This window comes from Lagenorhynchus albirostris, chromosome 19 (genome assembly GCF_949774975.1).
Source record: "Lagenorhynchus albirostris chromosome 19, mLagAlb1.1, whole genome shotgun sequence".
In the NCBI taxonomy this organism is placed as follows: domain Eukaryota; kingdom Metazoa; phylum Chordata; class Mammalia; order Artiodactyla; family Delphinidae; genus Lagenorhynchus; species Lagenorhynchus albirostris.
Window position 1 is genome coordinate 40,968,365 of NC_083113.1, and position 24,506 is coordinate 40,992,870.

The 24,506-nt window shown below is 43.3% G+C and overlaps 2 protein-coding genes across 2 annotated transcripts in view; one reads left to right on the forward strand and one right to left on the reverse strand.

The window, feature by feature from the left end:
* TK2 (thymidine kinase 2) overlaps positions 1-24,506 on the reverse strand; it is a 78,170-nt gene that overhangs the window by 42,593 nt on the left and 11,071 nt on the right. Inside the window, exon 2 of the mRNA XM_060130430.1 lies at positions 14,330-14,433. The gene's annotated coding sequence lies outside the window, so the exon portion shown is untranslated. The remainder of the gene's footprint in view (positions 1-14,329; positions 14,434-24,506) is intronic.
* On the forward strand, positions 12,228-23,999 carry CMTM2 (CKLF like MARVEL transmembrane domain containing 2). The gene is made up of 4 exons (XM_060130432.1): positions 12,228-12,434; positions 12,573-12,731; positions 23,195-23,296; positions 23,781-23,999. The coding sequence occupies exons 1-4, from the start codon at positions 12,228-12,230 to the stop codon at positions 23,997-23,999; spliced, it is 687 nt and encodes a 228-aa protein (XP_059986415.1).

Below are 24,506 nucleotides of genomic sequence, written 5' to 3' on the forward strand. Positions count from 1 at the left end.
CACTCTACCCTTGCTACTAAATTTGGCACGCTTCCCTCCACCCCTCACTTTTATATTCCTCAGGTTTCCCCTCACAAAGGGAACTAGGGAAGCAATGGAGATAATAACAGAAATGTGTACATTAGCAAACAAGAATAATAGACTTGACCAATTAAACCACTGGCCAATATAACAGGAAAAAATGGGGTAAAAGAGGACGTATATTTAAAGTTAGAAACCAGAAAGGGAAAATAATGCAAACCCCGAAGAAACTGGAAGGATTCACAGGAGCACTTTGCAAAACAAATAAATGTGAATAATTGGATCAAAGAGTTGATTTTCTGGGAAACTATAAATTACCAAAACTGATCCCAGAACAGAGAAAAACCTGAACAGACCAATATAAGCACCGGGGGTGGGGGGGGGTGGGGGGGGTGGGGAATGAGAGTATCTTTCAGAAATGTGTCAGGCCCAGACTTTTTCACAGGTTAACTCTTTTCAAACCTTCATGGGATGCAATTCTGATACTATTCAAACTTTTTCAAAGAATAGAGAAAGAAGAAACATTTCTGAGCTATTTTTACAAAGTCAGTGTAACACTGATATCAAAACCTGACCAAGTTCAGAAAAAGAAAACTAAATAGAAATCTCACTTGTATCAAAGCAGCAGTATTAATATATTAACAGAAAATGCTCATCAGTGCTTCTTCAAAACACACCATGAAGAAGAAACATAAGGATGATTCAATATTAGGACTCTATTAAACTAATCCACCGTAAGTAAAAGAAGAAAAAATTAGGACACTATCAAATAGGGTACAGAACACATTTGACAAAATTCAACTTTCATCTCTGAGTGAAAAAAAAAGTGAACAAGGGAAGAAGAGACCAGTTAAATAGGAATACACAGATATTTCACTGACATTATAAAAATAAACCCCAAAGTCAGCATCATATATAATTAAACCTCAGAAGTATTCCCATTAAAATGAGGAACAAAGAGGATGCCCACTAGTCACCACAATCAGACAGGAAAAAGGAATAAGTATGACTATTTGAAAAGAAGAGGCAAAATATATCATTTCTTACAGCTGATATGATCAAAGATCTAAAAAATAAAATCAACTGGGAAACAATTTAGAACAAGATAAATTCTACTAACTCATTAGTAGAAATGAGCAAACAAGAACTTAAAATAGAAGAAAATATTTCTCTTTGCAATAGCAATCAAGATGACAAAATATCTAAGATTAAATGAAATAAATTTGAAAGACCTATATGAAGAAAACTTTAGAACTCTATTGAGAGATATTTTAAAAACCACTAAAATAACCGGAAAGATATACTTTGTTCTTAAAGAGTTAAGACTAAATTTTGTAATCTTTCCATATTATAAGTTAAAGGAAATCCCAATTAAAATACCAACAGGCTTAGCTTCGGGAACTTGACCAAGACAAAAATGAGAAACATAACCTGAGAATGAGTACTGAAAGGGGGACTAAGTCAGACAATAATACAACATAAAATAAGTTGCTTGTAATTTCAGAAGTACTAGAAAAGAAATCAGCAACTCAATAGAAGAAAAGAGTTTCAAAAGCATCCCGAATACACACGAAAATTTAGTATATGATAAAGGTTGGATTTCAGATCAGTGGTGTTTCCCAATAAATGATGTTGGGATAATCAACAGCTGTTCAGAAAGAAAGAAAGCTGGGACTCTACCTCACTCTTTCTATCAAAATCAATATATATTTACTTTACTTGACCTGTATATACACAATTCTTTCTGGTATGAAATATACACTGTTAACAGTGATTACTTTTAAGGAGATAGACTAGGGTTGGGATGAGGGAGGAGAAAGAAGCTTCTGTACTGTGTGCAATTTTTGTCTGTGTTATTTCATTTCTTAAACATGTAAGGAATTTTTTAAATAATATATATGTGCAAAACAATACAGGCAATTGCAATATAATCAGATTTACAGTCTGATCATTTATTTTATTTTGTTTTTTAATAGCTCATTTGCATTAAAACAAATTCTGTTTCTTTTACTGCAGGGCCTTCTCATAGGGGCACTAGTTTGTTTCATCATTGCTGAAGCCCAGGAGTCCTATATAGCAATCACAGTCCTGGAAACCTGCATCGTTCTTTTTTTTCATTCTAATATATACGCTAACCCTTCACCACTCGATGACTTATTTACATTGGCCCTTACTTGTAAGTGTTCATTTTCATAATTTTCATATAAGCTTTGCCCTCAGCCCCACAGTAAAGGCTCTCTTCAAGGGAGCACAACTGAGAGATCTCTCTGGACAAGGACATAGCTGAGCTATGACAGAGTGTCACCCTAATCCCAGAGAGGAAACTAGCCTAAAGCTCAGAAAGATTCCTTGAACCCCTCCATCTATAGGACAACCAACACACACACCTGCTTACATCTCATTACGGCCCTAAACACGTGGTGCTTTTCAGCTGGTCCTAAAGAAAATTTTACTCAGTGTATTCAGTAGTATATTGCTTGTAAAACGGCACGTGCTTCTTCTACTTGTCAAACAGCACCCTCTCTAACAGATTACAAACGTCCCTCCGAAAAAGCATGTTTCTACAACATGGCTAAGTGGCAGAAAACTGTCACGTGTGCCCTGAAGGAGTGCAAGAGTCAAACTTCTCATGTGTCAAGGGTCCAGCTTTTCCAAAGGGGTGCCGTATGGTGGAGTATTCAGGAAAAGACACTGCATGGCCTTCTTCAATAGCTTTTTCCAGAATTTCATACTCTTTACCAACTGAAAAATTCCCAAAGCTAATTCCTCAGGTCACAGAAAAATCCTTCTCATTCCGGACTCTGAGGCTCTGTATCCTCACAGACTGGACAGGAAGCATAGTTTTGTCCAGATACAGACATGGGCCCCGTTCCTGGCCCTGCCACCTTACTAGGTGTGAGAACTTTAGCCTCAGTTTCCCCATCTGGGAAATTCAGAGAAGGAAAAGTGTGATGATAAGAGCTGTCTATAGGGGTCCTGTAACATTTAAATGTGTTTAAAGCACAGATCACAAAAGGCTTGCCACAAAGTAAATATATTCGCTACAAAGTGTGGGTCGGACCCCCTGAGGCAGTTGGGTGGCTTTTACCCTTTTATCTTTTGCACCGTGAACCATCCTAACTCCGAGCCCATGCCTCTTCCACATCATACATTTTTATGGTACCTTTTTTTAAACTGTAAGGTAGGATGGGTTGCTATTGAACTAAAACTCAAAATACTTTCTCCAAGCGTCTGAGGGATTTTCTGGAAAGGCTGCTGAGCTCTCTCAGCAGCAGAAAGCACAGGAAGCAATCTCTGAGCAGCTTTAATCGGACACGTGGAAGACCCTCTCAGTTCTGGAGAGCTACAACCACGGAGAGGTTTCTGAGCGGAAACTAAAATCTCTGTCCATGGAAGTTTTCAAGAGCGGAAGGTAAAATAACTGTTTTTGAGCACATGCCACACACCAGGTACTTCTTCATATAGATTACCTCATTTAATCCTCACAACAACCCAGTGAGGTTGTGGTCGTCCCCCACTCCCCCTTTAACAGATGAGAAAATTGGATTAAAGAGACTGTGTTGCCCGTGGTTGTATCTAGGCACATGGAAACTCAGATTTGAGCCCAGGTCTGTCTGACTCTAAAGCCCAGACTCTTTCCAGACTTTATGCCCTATAGCCTTGTGCTGGTTTATCTTCACCCTCCCTACATCTTTGTCTCCCTCACGTTCTCAAAATCTTACCTTCTCTGAATCCGCTCCCATTTTCTCATGGTTTCCTTAAAATGTGCGACGAACGGTGAACTGATTTTCCTGGAGTGGAGGGCAGGGTACAAGCCTTTGGGGGTCGGCGACTGAGGGCTGCACCAAGGTCAGCAGCTGTGGTCAGGAGGACCGGAGCCCTCCAAAGGCCCATGGCCATAAAGCTGGAGAGCTGGAGAGAGCCTCAAGGCCCCGTGCTTTGCTGGAGGGTCCAGGGGGAGCATCCAGGAAGAGCCTCAGGGAGAGGCAGGAGCCAGGGTCTCCTAAGCATGAAGCAGGTGCTGCGAGAGGAGCTGTTCCCAGTCACGGGCAGCTCAGGCCAGCTTGTGGAGAGCTGCAGGCCTCTGGGCGACTCTGGTAAAGCCAGGCCCCCTTTTGCTACCTCTGTCCTTGGGGGAGAGCATCCTCTTTTCTTTGGATAGCTATGGGAGCCCAGAGCGTGATACAAAGCCCCTGCCTTTTTCTTGTTTCTGTCCTCCAGGGTGTGGCCAGCTTTCCTCACCCCACCTGTGGTGGGGTCACTGTCTTCATTGCTAGATTTCATTATCAACTTTACCCACCCTAGTCTTATGTCACCAGCGTACCCAAGAAAAGTATGAAGTATAATTATTGTCTTCTGAATAGCCCATATTTTCAACACTTCTACACTGTAAAGAAGGTATTTCCCCATACAGTCCGAGAAACTGAGTTCTGGTCAAGCTGATGTCTTTTCCAATAGAAAGCAATCTAGAAAAAAGAACATAATAAACATATTTAACTAGAACTCTATTGAAGGGATGATTCCAAGACTACCAGCAATATCTTTACATTTATAAGTAAAAGGTATCAGCTTCAGAATGTCCCCTTCAGATTCTGGTGATGACTGATCAGGTTCTGCCATGTGTTTGGAGAACTCCAAGGCACAAATACCGCATAATGTTTATTGTATATACATCCTTCTTACAAATACCACGTTTTGTGAAACAAAGTGTAAATGTTTGACTTCTTCCTAATATTCAGTGATTTAAAAAAATAAAAAAAAGCATTCACCCTCAAAGCATCTTTTTCTTTCCCAATTTTAATTCTATACAATTTTGTTTATCTCAGGGAACGGTTTGGGGGCTTTATAAAAAAATAATAGTCAAGTCACAAACCCATCTCTCACTGTGTCAGAGGCAGGTACTTGGGTCAATAAGGTATTTAGTCAAAGGGAGAAAGAAAAAGATGATGAGTAAGGATGACATTTATGGGGAAACCAGAAGTGCTTTTGCACATGGCAAGACTCAGCTGTAGTTTTACCCATCTGGGAGAACGTATCTTTCTCTTTGTCAAAGATGAGGCCAACAAGAGGGTCTGTGTCTAAGGCAAAAGGGAGGGGGTGTTAGTCAGGAGAAGACCCTTGGGCTCTCAAGTCAGACTGAGGAGGGTCATAGCCACTTACTGGCTGAGCAACCCCAGGCAAGTTGCTTACCCATCTGTAAATTGGGGATAATGAGAGTTTGTTGTGAGAATCAAATGAGATCACATATGAACACCTTGGCACCGTATGTGACAGATAGTAAGTGCTCAAGATATGTGAGCTACAATAGAAATGTTAGGTACGAAGAAAGCATTACTTCCAAGGGACAGTTCAGAAGAGCACTTCCTTGCAAGTAAGGACCACAGTAAACTATAATGTCCAATAGTCCAGCGAGGAGATGGAATTCTGACAGGGAGTCAACAATTGGCTAGGGAGACCGAGTCTGCATTTGTTTTGTTACTGTTATCATTATTAGTGTGCATTCGTCCAAATTCTCAATGATCTAGACTGCAGTTAGTTAATTTTTAATTTTATAAGTTTACACTCCGCTTGGGTCCTTGTTCACATTTTTTGATATCTTGGTTTACACAATCCTCAGATCCTACGCTTCCTGCAAAGCTGAAAACCATTGTACCTGCCCCAGTGTGGGCAGACCTCTCACTCAGCCTACAGAACCCAACTGGAGCTGACTTCCAACCCTCACCAGCCCTGCACCACGTGCCCCCTCCAGTGTTACTCACCAGGCGCCCAAATAACAGACATTAGTGCCTCTCCAAGAGGCAAGTCCCATTCCACAACAGGGCTCCTTGCTCAACAGTCTCAACAGGAAGAACACCAGAAGTTCACAGAAAAGTTTACTATCTTGAAGGCAGATATCAGGAATCTACACTTTGATGCATTCCCACTACACCTCCTGTGATGCTTTCAGATTCATTGTGCCATTTAATCCTCAGATGAACGCAATGAATCCCAATCATTATCCCCATATTAAAAATTAGCCTCACTCCCTAACACCATACACAAAAATAAGCTCAAAATGGATTAAAGACCTAAATGTAAGGCCAGAAACCATCAAACTCTTAGGGGAAAACATAGGCAGGACACTCTATGACATAAATCACAGCAAGATCCTTTTTGACCCACCTCCTAGAGAAATGGAAATAAAAACAAAAATAAACAAATGGGACCTAATGAAACTTCAAAGCTTTTGCACAGCAAAGGAAACCATAAACAAGACCAAAAGACAACCCTCAGAATGGGAGAAAATATTTGCAAATGAACCAACTGACAAAGGATTAATCTCCAAAATTTATAAGCAGCTCATGCAGCTTAATAACAAAAAAACAAACAACCCAATCCAAAAATGGGCAGAAGACCTAAATAGACATCTCTCCAAAGAAGATATACAGACTGCCAACAAACACATGAAAGAATGCTCAACATCACCAATCATTAGAGAAATTCAAATCAAAACTACAATGAGATATCGTCTCACACCAGTCAGAATGGCCATAATCAAAAAATCTAGAAACAATAAATGCTGGAGAGGGTGTGGAGAAAAGGGAACCCTCTTGCACTGCTGGTGGGAATGTAAATTGATACAGCCACTACGGAGAACAGTATGCAAGTTCCTTAAAAACTACAAATAGAACTACCATACGACCCAGCAATCCCACTACCGGGCATATACCCTGAGAAAACCATAATTCAAAAAGAGTCATGTACCACAATGTTCACTGCAGCTCTATTTACAATAGCCCGGAGATGGAAACAACCGAAGTGTCCATCATCGGATGAATGGATAAAGAAGATGTGGCACATATGTACAATGGAATATTACTCAGCCATAAAAAGAAACGAAATTGAGCTATTTGTAATGAGGTGGATAGACCTAGAGTCTGTCATACAGAGTGAAGTAAGTCAGAAAGAGAGAGACAAATACTGTATGCTAACACATATATATGGAATTTAAGGGGAAAAATGTCATGAAGAACCTAGGGGTAAGACAGGAATAAAGACACAGACCTACTAGAGAATGGACTTGAGGATATGGGGAGGGGGAAGGGTAAGCTGTGACAAAGTGAGAGAGAGGCATGGACATATATACACTACCAAACGTAAGGTAGATAGCTAGTGGGAAGCAGACGCATAGCACAGGGAGATCAGCTCCGTGCTTTGTGACCGCCTGGAGGGGTGGGATAGGGAGGGTGGGAGGGAGGGAGACGCAAGAGGGAAGAGATATGGGAACATATATATATATATATATATATATATATAACTGATTCATTTTGTTGTAAAGCAGAAACTAACACACCATTGTAAAGCAATTATACTCCAATAAAGATGTTTAAAAAAAAAAGCCTGTTGGGGGAACTCCCTGGTGGTCCAGTGGTTAAGACTCCGCACTTCCACTGCAGGGGGCACACATTCATTCACTGGTCAGGGAACTAAGATCCTAGCCTGTTGGCACAGAGGGGTGATAAAACACGCCCCAGGTCATACATCTAGGACTTGGCAGGCCAATTATTTGTCCTTATTTGTCCCATACCATTTTGACCCTCCATTCCCCATTCCACAGAAAATGCCAAAGATGGGTGCTGCACTGCCAACCTTGGGGGATAGATCATTTCCTCCTTATTTGGGTGTCCCTGATGGGAGGCAATAGTGAGTTGAGTTCTGACTCCACTCCTTGCCAGATATTCAATCATAGTCAATTTAATGAACTTCTCTAAGCCTCTGTTACATCTTCTTAAAATGGGGATCCTAGCCATACTGACTTTGGAGGGTGTTTGTGAGGGTTAAATGAGGTAATAAGAGGGGAAACACTCGGCACGCTGAGGAGCTCCACTTAGACCCATTATGATCAGACAGCAGGGCTCTTCGCTGTGTTTGGGCAAGTGCACCAGCCAAGCTGACACTACCAAGTCATGCCACCAAGACGTAAAAACTTAAAATGTTCAGATTAGTTACCTGGGCCGTATGGAGGTTAAAGGACCCCGGGGTTTTACTCATCCTCCAACGCTGGTGCCGCTGACTCAGTGAGAACCTTCTCTTTCATTATCACTGTGCTACCAAAGCCCAGGCTGTGCTTATCCTCAGGAGTGTGCCCCCTCCCACTCATCCTCATCCTTTATTTAGCACATGAAGAAACAGATTGGGCCAGCATTTGAAGAACCCAGTATCAATGTCCAAAAAGAAGGACACAGATAGCCTATAGATGTCAAGGCAGACTCAATTCTGGCCGTTTCAGGAAAGAGAGAAAGTCATTTTCACTCCAGAACATCAGGCTAGCTCCTCAGATGGGTTCCTGCTTCTTGGGATGTGGGACCCTAAAGAATAAATATGATCCAACTTCCAAAGTATCAGTTCTACTGATTTGCAGATTTGGAAGTAGAATTAAATCAGTAAAGTGTTCATCTAAATTTTTATTTTTATATTAAAACAAATGTATTATGGAATAGAATGCAGAATTTACATTAATTTAAAATACAAAACTTCAATAAGATCATATTTATGGAGGGTCAATATGGGTGAGGCCCCTAGACCTCTAGGTTTTTTTCTTGCCCATTTTCCTATGACCTTTAAAAAGTCTGATGGAAAGTTGTCAGCTTTTTTTTTTTTTAAGAGTGTTCTTTAATGAAGTTAAACCCATTTCTACTGACGATCCTATCCAGAACCTTATAATCACATAAACTCATGTCTCTGGAAGATATAAGAATTATGCTGCTGAGAGTTCCTCTTAATATTAATCAAATGGAAAGTTTATTTTGGATTTTTTTTGTTTTTTAATAGATCTTTATTGGAGTATAATTGCTTCACAATACTGTGTTAGTTTCTGTTGCACAACAAAGCAAATCAGCCATATGCATACACTTGTCCTCATATCCCCTCCCTCTTGAGCCTCCCTCCCATCCTCCCTATCCCACCCCTGTAGGTCGTTGCAAAGCACAGAATCTCCCTGTGCTATGCTGCTGCTTCCCACTAGCTATCTATTTTACATTTGGTAGTGTATATATGTCGATGCCACTCTCACTTCGCCCCCCTCCCACCCCAAGTCCTCAAGTCCATTCTCTGTGTCTACCTCTTTATTCCCGCCCTGCAACCAGGTTCATCAGAACCTTTTTTTTTTTTTTTTAGATTCTATACATATGTGTTAGCATATGGTATTTGTTTTTCTCTTTCTGACTTACTTCACTCTGTATGACAGTCTCTAGGTCCAACCACGTCTCTACAAATGACCCAATTTCGTTCCTTTTTATGGCTGAGTAATATACCATTGTATATATGTACCACAGCTTCTTTATCCATTCGTCTGTTGATGGGCATTTAGGTTGCTTCCATGTCCTGGCTATTGTAAATAGTGCTGCAATGAACATTGTGGTGCATGACTCTTTTTGAATGATGGTTTTCTCAGGGTATATGCCCAGTAGTGGGATTGCTGGGTCATATGGTAGTTCTATTTTTAGTTTTTTAAGGAACCTCCATACTCTTCTCCATAGTGGCTGTATCAATTTACATTCCCACCAACAGTGCAGGAGGGTTCCTCAAAGGGAAAGTTTTTAAAAGGCATCCATCCTTAGATGGGTAACTGACCAATTTAAATATTTTATGAAATTACATTTTCATGTGAAGTTGACAATTTTCAATTCTGTATTGCAGGATCTTATCAACAGTTTCATTACTGCTGTGTTCCTTTTCGTAGCTGCCATCTTGGCGATGGAAGAAAAGGAAAGAAGTCATTTATTCTACGTTGGAGGGGTAAGTAGAGGCCTTCATGACTCCATTTAAGATCAGTATTTCAAGACTCTTTGGAAAAGGGAAACTGGCAGACTATCATTATTTCATTTATAGAACACCATCGCCACCACCCTTTCTCTTTCTTGTGCTGACTTCTTCAGAAGATTTGAGGTTGCACAAACTCTAAGCTCATTCTCCAAATAGGTACGAAAACAAATCTACAGAATCTCTTTTGAAAATCATACACACTATTTTTTTAAATGTTGCAACAAGATGTTCTTTTTATCTATAAGTAGGACTTTGACTTTTGTGGACTAGAAAATTATACTTTAAATCACAAGAAAAAAAATGATTGTAGAAAAGAAAAAGTGCATTGTCAAAAGTGAGAGACTCAGCCTGGTTGTGGAAGGAAAAGAAGTTCCCACACCAGGCTAGGCACGTTCTGTTTTAATCTTTATAACTCTCATTTTTACAGATATGGGAACTGAGGTTAAATACCTTACCCTGGCTCAATAGGCTGGGACAAATCCTCATCATATGAAGACCACAAGAAATGGCAGATTAAATGCTTGGAAGATAGGGGGTGTGGAACGGGGTGGTGAGACTTTGATTCAAGAAGTTAAGCTATGGGAACAGAAATTAATCCAGAAAAAAAAAAGTTTAAGTTCTTTGAATTCATTCTATGATCAGTAAATGTTTGTCGATCCCATTGGACTGCGCCTGAGCTCAGTGTTGGAGATAGAGTCCCTTCCCCCTTAGGGAGCTCACAGATTAGCTAGAGCAAGACCTATCTGGGAAAAGTTCATGAAGGCAGCCAGGGATTAAGTGACAGTAAAGAAAAACATACAAGGTAGACAGGAGCTGGGGAGCACTTGGAATCTAGTGTGCTGTAGCCCGCTGACCCCCATCTGCTAACTCAGCCACCAAGCCTTCTCCTACCTGCCAGGAGCTCCCACGCCCTGGTCTCCATCAATCCTTACCTGGATGGCAGAGGCTCCTACCACCCTCCACTGGTCTCCCTGCCGCCAGCCTGGTTCGCTTTCCATTCATCTTGCGACAAGTGGGCTTTCTGAATCGGGAACCTCCCCTCCCCTCTTGATGAAGTCCCAGATCCTGCACCTCCCCAGCCTCAACTCTGCCCCCACCCTCACCGGCTCCATACGTCTCAGCCACACCAGATTCCTTGGAGACCCCTGTCCAGTACCTGGAGTTCTCCTCCCAGTTGGTCCCCTTGGAAACTCCTTCCTGCCTTTTCAAACATAGCCCAAGAGTCCTTTCCACTGAGGGGCCTTCTCGGGAGGCCCACAGCCACCCGGAGCCTCCTAGGATCAGTGCCCTACTCTCGTCCTGGTGCCTCAGACCTTAGGCAAGGCCGTCACTGGCAGAAAAGCCTATTTCCAAAAACCCTTTCTCTGGGAATGCCAGAATGGGCTGCAGCAGCCGACTGGGCAGACACCAGGAAGGTAGTGGAGGGTCAGAGGGGGACAGGAGGCTGCACGCCCGCCGCCCGGATAGGGAGGACAGGCTGCTAAGAAGCTGCAGAATAACCCCGCCTTTCCTTCCCGCATATGGTCTTGTGTCTGACAGTCCCTGTGTCTCACAGCGGCAATCGTGTGTCTCATCGATGCGACTGTGGTCACCAAGACGATGAGGAATACCATGAAAAAAGCTCTGGGAATCGAAACCAAAACCGGTGCCTCCCCCACCCAGGAACCCATCTCACCCACAAGGGTACCCCCAAGGGGAAGCCCAAGGGCACCTACAAGGGCAACCATGAAGCAACGCGGCCTGTCGGAGCCACCCTCGGAAGCACCCTCTCGGGCACCGTCGCGGGCACCTTCGCAAGCACCATCGTCTTCTCCCTCCCGCCGCTGAGTTCGCATGCTGTCACCCATTTCAGCCCACACGTGATCGTAAAATCAGGGCTGCTAAACCCGGAACACTTCTGCTTGCTCGTGCTGCCTTGTGTAAAAGTCGCGTTACATTTTCAAACGAGTGCCAATGCGCCCTCGGGGCTCTGGGCGCGACTGCCCCAGGCGGCCAGTTTCAGCCAACCCGACCCGAAGGCGGGAGCAGCGGCTACATCCCCCGGCACCCCCAGAGGCCTCGCGTGGGGAGCGCTCCGCGTGGGGAGCGCTCCGCGTGGAGGCGGGACCACCACCGGAGCCGGCGTGGGGGCGGGGGCTCCCGCGCAGGGTCTGGGCGGCCGCGGACACTCGAGGCGCTTGCTGCCGGGCGCGGGGGCGCGGCTGGGCGGAGGGGACTCGCGTGCAGAGACTAGGTGCGCGTCGAGAGGGCGCTAAGCGCTGGCCTTCGCTCGTCGTTCCCGGCCGTTGGCTGAGCGCGGCCTCCAAGCAGGTCGGTGGGCATTCGGCTCGCTCAAAGGCCAGGCCTGGCCGGGAACAGCAAAAATTGGGCAGGCCGTGAGAAGCTGAGAACTCCACGGCAAGATGGCTGACAAAGGCAAAAAGGGCAAACCCGGGGCCACCGCAGCCGCAGCTGCAGCCGCAGCCGCAGCCGCGCCGGGGGCGGCCCCTCCTCCGGGCGATGAAGTGGGAAGGTGGAAGGGGTGGTGTCGCCGTTACGAGTTGGAAGTCAAGAACAGCAATAGAGAGTTCTGGCTTAATGGGTACGCTGAGGTCAAGCTCATTATCTTGGTAAGTGGGCCCGTATCCCTGGGTGGGGCTGGGGGGGGTAGGGAGTGCCCAAAGACGGGCAGAGGGAGGAGCGGGCTCCCCGAGGCCTCCTCTGGCCCGAGCCCTCTGCCGTGGCTCAAAGGGCATGTCTCCCGGCAGGGCTGCCTAATAGGTTCACTGATGATGTTCAAGGGGACCACTGTGCACCCCCACGTGACACTCATCATCACCATGGAGTTGTCCATCTTAATCTTCTTCATCATTATCTACACCTTCGCCATCCAGAGATACACGTTCTTCATCCTGTGGCCCATTTCTGTAAGTGAGGGGCGGTGGGGAGTTCCTGAGCCTGGTGTGCGTTCACGCGTATATCCTGGCACCTGGAAAGCGACTGAACAGAGAGATATGCCTCATCTCCCTTATTTGTGCTCCGAGCATGGGCTCAGACCTTCCAGTGGGGCCAGAGCAGGGGCAGCTGAAGTTAGGTAGAAAAGGCTTCCAGAAAGCCCAACTTGGGGGTGGAGGACCTCTTTCCTACCTGGTGGTCAAAGGAAGGAGTCTTTGCCTTCCTGAGGCTTTGCTCTCCTTGGGAGCAGGGGAGGTGTAGCAACCAGCGGTTCCTTCCATCCCCTGTGCCTGCTCACACTTGACTGGAAAGACCACTCTGACGGCACCCCATCCCCAGAATTCAAAGAAAAAAATCAGTAATATAAGATGAGAATTAAAAAAAAAAAGTCACATCTAAAGCAGCCTCAGATCTCCAGTGACTATCCCTGCAAGGGATGTTAAGCCCAGAAGGATGTTCAGCCCAAAGCAGTCATCCACTGGAATGGGACTGAGCTGGGCAAGTTACCACCCACTCCCAGACTCTGTTTCCTCATCTGTAACATGAAGACAGTAATAATCTTGTGTGAGATTGTTCCTCAGGAGTAAAAGTAAAGCCCCAGCTGCTGTGCCTGAAGACTCATGGACTTGAATCCCTGCCCGTTACCTCTGTAATCACAAAGCTTACCTACCTCCCAACTAACCCAAGGTCCCTTGTTCATTGCACATTCACAGCATGTCTCCAGAGCCTATGCTCACTGTTTCACTCACTTTACACATGAAATGGGTTCAGAATGGCTAAGTAACTTGCCCCCAGGTAAATCAGGCAGTAAGTGGCAGAAAAAGGATTCAAACCCAGCTTTATCAGTAGAGTCTTGAGTCCCTGACTACACTGTGTCCTGCCTACTTATTAAAAGTTATTAGGGTCCAGGGATCCATAGGTCTCAGGGGGGTAGATGAGGACTCCCAGTATCAGGAGAAAGGAAAAGAGGGCCATATAAGACTCTTGGGAGATGGATACGCAGAGGACAAAGTAAAGGGACAGGCAGAGGACACATTCCCAGCCAAGGTGCTTGAGAAGATACTTTTAGTTCCAGCAAGATGAAAAATCACTGAACCCTGAAAATCCTCCTGCTGTACTTACCTAAAACTACCAGGGGAAATGTAAACACTATTGCTTTAACTGAATGGCTGAGCTGGCAAAAAAAAGAAGAGGAAACACAGAGGTGCTAGAAATGGAAAACAGGAGCAGTGACAAATCAGCTGCTTCAGTGTGGGTGGAAATGACCCACGAGATATTATCCCAGGAACCTAGAATATGGATTCTCATATACTTTCAAGTTAGGACTTGAGGCCTTGGTCCCAAGCAAAGTGGGAATTTAGAACTGAGAATCCTGCATAAGGCCAGCACCCTGCAAAGACTGCACCCTAAGGGAAAAGACAGAGACGATACCTTTCACCCACACAGAGGAACAAGAAAGCATGTTCATCTCTGCCCGAGTTTTGAGTGGGGAAAAGCAAAAAAGACCACCTTGAGAAATACGAACCTTGAACCTACACTTTGTACAGATTTGGTATAAGTTTTTTCCTACCTTCAGCCTAGAAACCTTCATGCAGCTTAGAAAATGTAGTGCCTGGGAACTGGCATAAAAATCGATCCCAATTTGATGGTATTCTGAAGAAATCCATGGGACTCCTGAAAAACAAATGCAAAATCATAATCAAAGCATAAAGAGATTCTCACAGGACAGATATGGGGGGGGTGTACAAAAATCAACTCACAGTTCAAAACTACAAAACACCTGATTTTTAAATCCCCAGGACTAAGAATCAAGAACCAGCAAAAACAAGAAATGGGAGGATTAGAACCCTGAGAATATGAGATAATAAAAGAACTGTCTGAAAATAATTTAAAATACACTTAAATTATAAAGACATAAATAAAAGCCCTAAGAAAAGAATAAGACATTATTAGGATGGAACAGACAGATTTTTTTTAAGTACAAGATATAATGTCTAGAATTGAACATATAGTTATTGAAATAAAAATGTCAATAAATGGGTTAAAAAGCATATCAGACAAAAGCTGGGGAAGTAATGAGCTAAAGGATGTGGGGAAATTACCCAGATTATAGTACTGACAGATAAAGAGAGAAAATATGAAAGAGAGAAGTTGAAACATAGAATATGGAATGAGAAAGTTCATCATAAGCCTAATAGGAGTTCCAGAAGAAGACACTCAAGATAATAGAGAAGAAATATTCAAAGTGATAGTGACTGAGAACCTGCCAGATTTAATAAGAGTGACATCACTAAAAATGGCAGAGTAGGGAACTCCAAATCTCTGTCCTTCCACTAAAGCAATGATTAGGTTCTCAAAAACTGTCAGAATCGACTTTTTCAGAACTCTGGAATCTAATTCAAAACAAAATAAAACAGGAGAATGCTCAATGAAGAAAGAGGCTGTTGAATTTTGGTAAGAGAATGTTGTAGCATTTTACTTAACCTGCCTGCCATCCCTTAATCCCCAGCTGGTCAGTGGCCATGAAGACAGCCCACATTCCTGGCCACATTCCTTGCTGGTGGCAGACGGAACAATAAAAACCTTGTTCCTGGGCTTCCCTGGTGGCGCAGTGGTTGAGAGTCCGCCTGCCGATGCAGGGGACACGGGTTCGTGCCCCGGTCCGGGAAGATCCCACATGCCACGGAGCGGCTGGGCCCGTGAGCCATGGCCCCTGAGCCTGCGCGTCCGGAGCCTGTGCTCCACAACGGGAGAGGCCACAGCAGTGAGAGGCCCACGTACCGCAAAAAAAACACAAAAAAACCTTGTTCCCAAAGAATTAGAGTTGTGTGCTTGACCTGTCTGGTGGCTCCCTGAGGGATTAGCCAGGGACTTGCCTTTGTTTCACCTGCCTCAGAGTTTTCTCAGGGCTGAAGCAGTCTCCTAGATAGCATTTGTTAAAGCATTTAAAGACGTATATACTAACCATAGCCACCCGGGGCAAGGTTTCCCAAGCAGTAGACAGACCAGAAGTTTGGGAAGCAGATGCTTGGGAGAATAAGAGCTTTGAAAAGCTCCCACCTATACCAGGGAATCTAGAAGGACTGCACATGGCCAGAGCTGGACACATGCCCAGAAAAAAACCCTAAGCTTTCACCTTTGGCTGACCTTTAGGCCCTGCACAAGCAGCAAGTAAAAACTAAGAGCTCTAAACATCCTGGAGAGGTGTTGAAGGAGTGCCCCAACACAAAGGCAATCTGCAAAGACTTGTTTCCAAATATTTAAGGAAATCTCTGTCAAATCACTACCTGACCATTAAGCTAGTGAAAAACAAAGACTTCACTGGCCACACAAGAGAAAGAATAGTCTTTCAAAACATAGTTTAGGAAAAATCATTAAACATACAAATGACTTTAACTCACAACAAGCAACAACAACAAACTCTGGGGAGGAGAGGCAATATGATTTCCAGAGTAACTATATTATAATATTCAAAATGTACAGTTTTCAAAGAATTATAAGGCACACAAAGAAAGAAGTATGGCCCATTCACAGGAAAAAATTGTTAATAGAGACTGTCCTTGAGGAAGCCCAGATATTAGACTTACTGGACAAAGACTTTAAATCAACTGTCTCTAAAATGCTCAAAGAACTAAAGGAAACCAGGAGAACAATTCATGAACAAATACAGAATGTCAGTAAAGAGAAGTTTAAAAAGAAACCAAATAGAAATTCTGGAGCTGAAAAGTAATATAACTGAAGTGAAAAATTCACTAGAGTTGTTTAACAGCAGATTTGAGCAGGCAGAAGAATGAATCAGTGAACCTGAAGACAGGTCAATTGAGATTATTCAGTCTGAGGAACAGAAAGAAAAAAAGAATGAAGGAAAAAAATGATCAGAGCCTAAGAGACCCATGGGACACCATCAAGCATACTAACATAGGCAGAGCCCCAAAAGAAGAGAGAGAGAAAGGAACAGAAAGAATATTCAAAGAAATAATGGCCAAAAAACTTTCCAAATTTGGTAAAAGATAGGAGTCTACACATCCAAGAAAACACCAAGTAGAATAAACTCAAAGTGATCCACACTGAGACACATTATAATAACTGTCCAAAGACAAAGACAAGGAGAAAGTCTTGAAAGTTGTAAGAGAGAAGCAACTTATCTTGTACAAGGGACACTTGATAAGATTAACAGCCAATTTCTCATCAGACACCATGGAGGCCTGAGGGAGTGGAATGATATGCTTAAAGTCCTTAAAGGAAAACAAACTGTCCACCAAGAAGTCTATCTTTTAAACTTGCTATCTGTTATGAGTTGAATTATGTACCCCCCAAATATGTTGATGTCCTGACTCCCAGTATCTGTGAATATGACCTTATTTGGAAATAAGCTGTTTGCAGATGGTCAAGTAAAGATGAGGTTATCAGAGTGGAGATAGAGTTGTAAAGAGGACAACATGCCAGTCCTGAAAATGGAGAAAAGACAGTCTCTTCAATAAGTGGTGCTGGGAAAACAGGACAGCTACATGTAAAAGAATGAAATTAGAACACTCCCTAACACCATACACAAAAATAAACTCAAAATGGATTAGAGACCTAAATGTAAGACTGGACAATATAAAACTCTTAGAGGAAAACATAGGAAGAACACTCTTTGACATAAATCACAGCAAGATCTTTTTTGATCCACCTCCTAGAGTAATGGAAATAAAAACAAAAATAAACAAATGGGACCTAATGAAACTTAAAAGCTTTTGCAAAGCAAAGGAAACTACAAACAAGATGAAAAGACAACCCTCAGAATGGGAGAAAATATTTGCAAATGAAGCAACTGACAAAGGATTAATCTCCAAAATATATAAACAGCTCATGCAACTCAATATCAAAAAAACAAACAACCCAATCCAAAAATGGACAGAAGACCTAAATAGACATTTCTCCAAAGAAGACATACAGATGGCCAAGAATCACATGAAAAGCTGCTCAGCATCACTAATTATTAGAGAAATGCAAGTCAAAACTACAATGAAGTATCACCTCACACCAGTTAGAATGGGCATCCTCAGAAAATCTACAAACAACAAATGCTGGAGAGGGTGTAGAGAAAAGGGAACCCTCTCGCACTGTTGGTGGGAATGTAAATTGATACAGCCACTATGGAGAACAGTATGGAGGTTCCTTAAAAAACTAAAAATAGAATTACCATATGACCCAGCAATCCCACTACTGGGCATATACCCAGAGAAAACAATAATTCAAAAAGACACATGCACCCCAAAGTTCATTGCAGCACTATTTACAACAGCCAGGACATGGAAGCAACCTAAATGCCCATCGACAGACGAATGGATAAAGAAGATGTGGCACATATATACAATGGAATATTACTCAGCCAATTTATTACAGCGAAATTGGGTCATTTGTAGAGACGTGGATGGACCTAGAGACTGTCATACAGAGTGAAGTAAGTCAGAAAGAGTAAAACAAATATTGTATATTAACGCATACACGTGGAACCTAGAATAATGGTACAGATGAACCAGTTTGCAGGGCAGAAATTGAGACACAGATGTAGAGAACAAATGTATGGACACCAAGGGGGGAAAGTGGGGCGAGGAGGGGCCTTGGGGTGGTGATGGTGGTGGGATGAATTGGGAGATTGGGATTGACATGTATACACTAATAAGTCTAAAATGGATAACTAATAAGAACCTGCTGTATAAAAAAATAAATAAAATTTTTTTAAAAAGAGGTACCAAAACAAAACAAAAAAAGGAATTAAGAAAGCAATGTCAAAGAGTTAAAATTAATAAAATAGGAAACAAAGATTCATAGTGATGACTAATAAAACCAAAATCTAGTTCTTTGAAAAGACTAATAAAGTAGATAAACCATAAGAAAAAAAGAGAACAAAGAAAAATATTAGTATAAAGAAGAGGTTTTAAAGATCACAGGGAAAATATGAACTTTTATGCCAATAAATTATAATATGATAATATTCCAGAAAAACATATGATGTACAAAAATTGACTGAAAAAGAAATAGAAAAACAGGGTATAAAATAATTCATCCATGTTTTCATCTGGCACTTGTTTCATTTTTTACATTTAAATCTTTTATTTGGAGTCCTTTTGGTATATGGTGTGAACCATGGCTCCAGCTTTGTATCCCGATGGCTCTCCAGCTGTTCCACCCTATCACTCAGTTTATTCATTTACTGACTAGTACAACTTCCCCCCACTGATTTGAAAGGGCATTTTTGTTAAATGCTAATATCCCATACGTGGGACTTCCTTGGCAGTCCAGTGGTTAAGAATCCACGCTTCCACTGCAGGGGGCACTGGTTTGATCCCTGGTTGGAGAACTAAAATCCCCCATGCCACGTCGTGTGGCAAAAAAAAAAAATAAAAGAATAAAATCCCATATGCAGTTCATTTCTAGATTCATATTCAGTTCTACTTGTCTGTCCCTTTTTCTCTTAAAAAAAAGGGGGGGGTTATAATATGTTGTACCATCTGGTAAAGCTTTGATCTTAAAACCAGACATAATAAGGAAAGTAAACTATAGGCCTATATTATTTGAATACAGCCATAAAAATTCTCAATAAAATACTAGCAAACTAAATCAAGCAATATATAAGCAAGCAATGCATCAGGATCAAGCAGGGCATCTGCAAGGAATGTAAAGGTGGTTTTGTCTCAAAATTCTCTTAACATAATTCACCATCTTTTATTTAAAGGAGAAAACCATTTAATCATCTCATAAGCTGTAGGAAAACTATTTAGTAATATTCAATACTAATTTTTGGAAGACTCTTGGCAAACTAGGAAAAAAGGGAACCTCCTTAACTTAATAACAGAAAACCACCCAAACCTAAAATGAACATTGCATTTCATGGTAAAATGTTAGAAGCGTTTCCTTAGAGATGCCTATTATCCCCACTTCTATTTGACATTGTGCTAAAGATCTTAGTACAATGTGACAAGAAAAACAAAGGGTATATGGATTGGGAAGGAGAAAAAAACTAGCATTACTCACTGATAATATGATTCTCTACACAGAGAATCTAAGAATCTACAGTCAAATTACTAGAACTGATTGAGTTCCACAAGGTTACAAAAAACAAAAATAGTGTTCCTGAATACCAGCAACAAATAATGAGAAAATATGGCTTTTCAAAGAAACCATTTAAAACAGCAACAGAAACTACAGGTGTCTGAGAATACACCCGTTCAAAGATTGTAAAACTTTACAAAGAGATTATGACATTTTGTTAATGGACATAGAAGAAAAATCTAAGTAAGAGAAGAAATATACCACATTCACAGATGTGAAGAGCTACTATCATAAAGATGTCAATTTCATTCCAAAGCAATCTCCACATTAAATGAAATTTTATAACAGAGGTTGTTTGTGGAACTTTGCAAGGTGATTCTAAAATTCTTATGGGGCTTCCCTGGTGGTGCAGTGGCTGAGAATCTGCCTGCCAATGCAGGGGACACGGGTTCGAGCCCTGGTCTGGGAAGATCCCACATGCCGTGGAGCAACTGGACCCGTGAGCCACAACTACTGAGCCTGCGCGTCTGGAGCCTGTGCTCCGCAACAAGAGAGGCCGCCATAGTGAGAGGCCCGCGCACTGCGATGAAGAGTGGCCCCCGCTTGCCACAACTAGAGAAAGCCCTCGCACAGAAACGAAGACCCAACACAGCTAAAAATAAATAAATAAATGTATTTTAAAAATAAATAAATAAAATTCTTATGGAAGAATGAAAAGAATTATAAGGATGGACTCACCCAACGACATATTGGAATTACTATAAAGCTTTGGTACTAGCTCAGGGGTTGACAAAGACTAATGGACTGAATGTTTGTGTACCCCCAAAATTCATATGCTGAAATCCTAATCCCCAGTGTGGCTATACTTGCATATGGGGCCTCCAGAGTGGTAATTAAGATTAAATGAGATCCTAAGGGTCTGATAGGATTAATGTCCCTATAAAAAAAGACAACAGAGACCTCCCTCCCCCTTCCTCTCCCCTATCCCTCCCCCTACCTCCTCTCCATGGAAAGGCCATATGAGAAAATGGTGAGAAGGCAGCCAGGCAAACCAGGAAGAGAGTCCTCACCAGAAACTGAATTTGCTGGTGCCTTGATCATGGACTCCTGGCTTCCAGAACTGTGGGAAAATAAATGTCTGTTGTTTAAGCCACGCAGTCTGTGGCATTTTGTTATGGCAGCCTGAGCAGACTAATATAGGAATAAAAAAGAGAACCCAGAAATAGACCTACATACATATGGCAACTTGGCATATGACAGAGGTGGCATAACACAGCTGAATGGAGTATTTCATAAATGTTCTTGGGACCATGAGAAAGAGAAAGAAAGAGAAACTATGCATACCATTAAAATTAAAACTTTACAACAGAAGACATCATAAACAAAATTTTTAAAACAAGCCAATAGAAAAATGGGGTAAGGGATATGAATAGACAGGAAACCCAACTGCCTAAAACATGTTTTTAAAAATGCTTCCTTAGTAACCAGCGATCAGAAAATTAAAACAACAATGAGGTACCATTTCAACTCACCAGATGGGCAGAAGTAAATGAGCATGGTAATCCTGGGCTTTGGCAAGGACATGGGAAACAGGAGCCCCTATACATTTTTTGTTTTTTTTTTTTGCGGTACGCGGGCCTCTCACTGTTGTGGCCTCTCCCATTGCGGAGCACAGGCTCCGGACGCGCAGGCTCAGCGGCCATGGCTCACGGGCCCAGCCGCTCCGCGGCACGTGGGATCTTCCCGGACCGGGGCACGAACCCGTGTCCCGTGCATCGGCAGGCGGACCCTCAACCACTGCGCCACCAGGGAAGCATTTGCGGGCATGAGTGGACACTGGCACAAGCCCTTTAGAGAGAAACTTGGCAATACCTCAACAAGGAAAAGATGTGCATGGGAGGCACAGACAGGAGTGTTCACTGCAGGCACCGTTGGCAATAATAATTTCCTAAAAGGGAGAAACACCCTAACGTCTCCAGTTTGGTTTATTCATACATCAGCTAAAATCAATGAATTCAATCTCATTAATCTCAATCTCATATATTTCTCAAAATGGGTAAATCTCAAAAAAAGGTTTTTAAGTTTAAAAAGCACATGCTATAAGATATATCTTTTTATTTAAATTTTTGAAACACAAAATAGTATATATTGTTTATGAATATATAATATGGAGGAAAATACTACTGTGCACTTGGGAAGACTACCCATAGACTTGGAACACATGCAGAAGGCAGGGAAAGGGATGGAATGGTAAGACTGTAGCTCATTCCACAAAGTTTTTTTGTTTATGGTTTGTTTTTGTTTTGAGAGCCCTGAGGCAAATATTGCAAGACATTAACATCTGTTTAATCTCAGTGGGTCACCGCTGGTGGAGGTGGGATTGGGGATGGGATGTTCTATTATTTTCTGTATGTTTGAAGTGTGTTAAAATCCAGAACGAGGAGGAAAAGAAAAGGCCTGAGACAAAGTGGCCAGGGAAGTACAACCCCAGAAAATGGCATCAGAGAAATCAAGGGGAAAGATGGGCGTCACCCAGCACTGCAGGGTCAGCTGCTGCCCATGGGATTAAGAGGATGCGCAAGCTCTGGGCCAGCATCACCCCAGGAGTGATGGGGGAGGAAGCCGGCTTGCTGTGGCCATGGTTTGGCCAACTTTGAGTTAAGTTTGGCTGTGCCAGGGAGTGACAGTGGGTGGTACTTGAGAGGAAGGCAGCATGGGAGGCAGCCCTTTTGCCCAGTCTGGGAACATCTGGACCTTGTCAGTATAGGGTAAGGGAAACAAATATGGAGCTAGGGCAGGACTGTGGCCGCAAGGGACGGGAAGGAGAGTGGATGATGGAGGAAGTGACGTGGCCTTGCAAAGACGGGGTGGGGGGGAGGGGGGGTCGGTGTCTAAGAAGTAAGGTGGGGGAAGGGATGAGTAGGGGGGGAAGAGGCAGCTGCCAGGCTCCCAGTGAAGGACCAGAGTCCAACAGAACCTCCTGCCAGCAACACAGCCCACCCTGGATTCAGAAAGAGGAGCTGGCCTTCAGAGTAGAAAGATGCTGTGAGGTGGTACCCAAGCGGGACATCGATTAGTTGGAGAGCCATGCATTTATTTAAGTGGGCACTGGAAGGGGGGAAAACATAGCCACCAAATGTGTGATTTCACAGACGGGATGGTAGCTGAGGCAGCCCGTAAAGGCAGTTAAGCATCCTGGATTTTGTGTCTCAACTCAAAGAGTCCAGCTGGTAGGCCACAGGTATGTCCACCTAGCCCAGTAAATATTCATCTTCCTATATATATTTTTTAAATCAGGCAGAAGTTTGAAAACCATTTCCTTTGGAGGAAGCTAGGCCAGGTCTGGTGTTGACGGGGCCTCGGCTCTAAGGCCGACTCATCTCTCCCATGCTTTCAGGACCTTCTCAACGACCTGTCCTCCAGTGCTTTCCTCGTGGGGGCCGCCCTCTCTGCCGTGAAAACTCGGCAAACCATGCCAATGCACTACATTTATGGTGTGGTGAGTCTTTCATGTTGGGCTGTTTACTTGTTCAGAAATCACCTCATTTGGAGAATGGTTATTTCCCCCTAAGGAAAAGGGTCTCTTTTCACAAAATCTTAGGATCCAAGCAAAGTTTAAAGGTAACTTGGGTCAACGTTTCCGGGGGAGAAGCCATTGAAAGGAAGATGATGTCCAGGGAGCCCACCCAGCTAAGAGCTTCCCCCCAGAAGCTTGCCTGCCGGCCCCAGAGCGAAGGGCCCCACCCGGGCGGGGTCCAAAGAGAGAAAGAAAATGTGGTGAGGTGACCGGCTACAGGGATGGGGATCAGAATCGGGGAGCTGAGGCCAGGGGAGGGGCAAACCCAAAGTCTCTCTGGGGTCTGGCAGGTTGAGGGGTCAAGGGAAGGGGTTAAACAGCACCTACGGACAATCACGAGCCGGGAAGGAACCGTGACAGCTTTGGAAGGAAAAGCACAAGTAACGAGGATTCTTTTGTTTCCCAGATCCTTATCGGTGTGGCTGCACTTGTTGCTTTAATAGATGTTTGTCTTCAAATGACACACTTCAAAGGCAAGAAGGTCAAAGCGTGTGTGCGGATTCTTCCACGAAAGGATAAAAAGGGCAAAAAGCCAAAGGAAGGAGAAAAACCAGAGGAAGCAGGCAAGGGGAGGGCAGCGGTACCGCCACCTGCCAAGGGCGGCAAAGGTGGCCGTAAGAAGTGAGGCCGAGGCGCCTGGGGTCGGAAGTGGCTGTGTATCTTACCGCAAACCATGTTTCCACTGTCTAACTTGTCTTTTCTCTAGAATGGTCTTCTTTTCCATTTCAACGACTCTACCTTTGCTTGGAAAGGAAGTTTCTCCTTAAATGAATTTTAAAAGCTTAAAGTTGACGTAAACGTTATCTTGTTCATTCAACAAGAGTAGCCGAAGGTTTTGGCGCAGAGGGCGAGGCTGGAGCGGGGCCTCTGGAAGTGTTCGCAGGGCACGGAGGGTTTGGGGGATCAGAAGCGTGGGTGATACCAGCTGTCAACACCGACCAGGCAAAGGGGCCAAAGGAAAACGAGAGACTGGAAAAGAAAAGGTTGCATTTTGTTCACATTGACATTTTCATGTTACATTTCTATACATTTCAAGAACAGGGGAAAACAGACATATCACTCTCCAGGGTCTCTGCACAGACAGGAAATAGAAAGCAAGAGGCATTGGCACAAAACAGTTAGAAACCTCTGG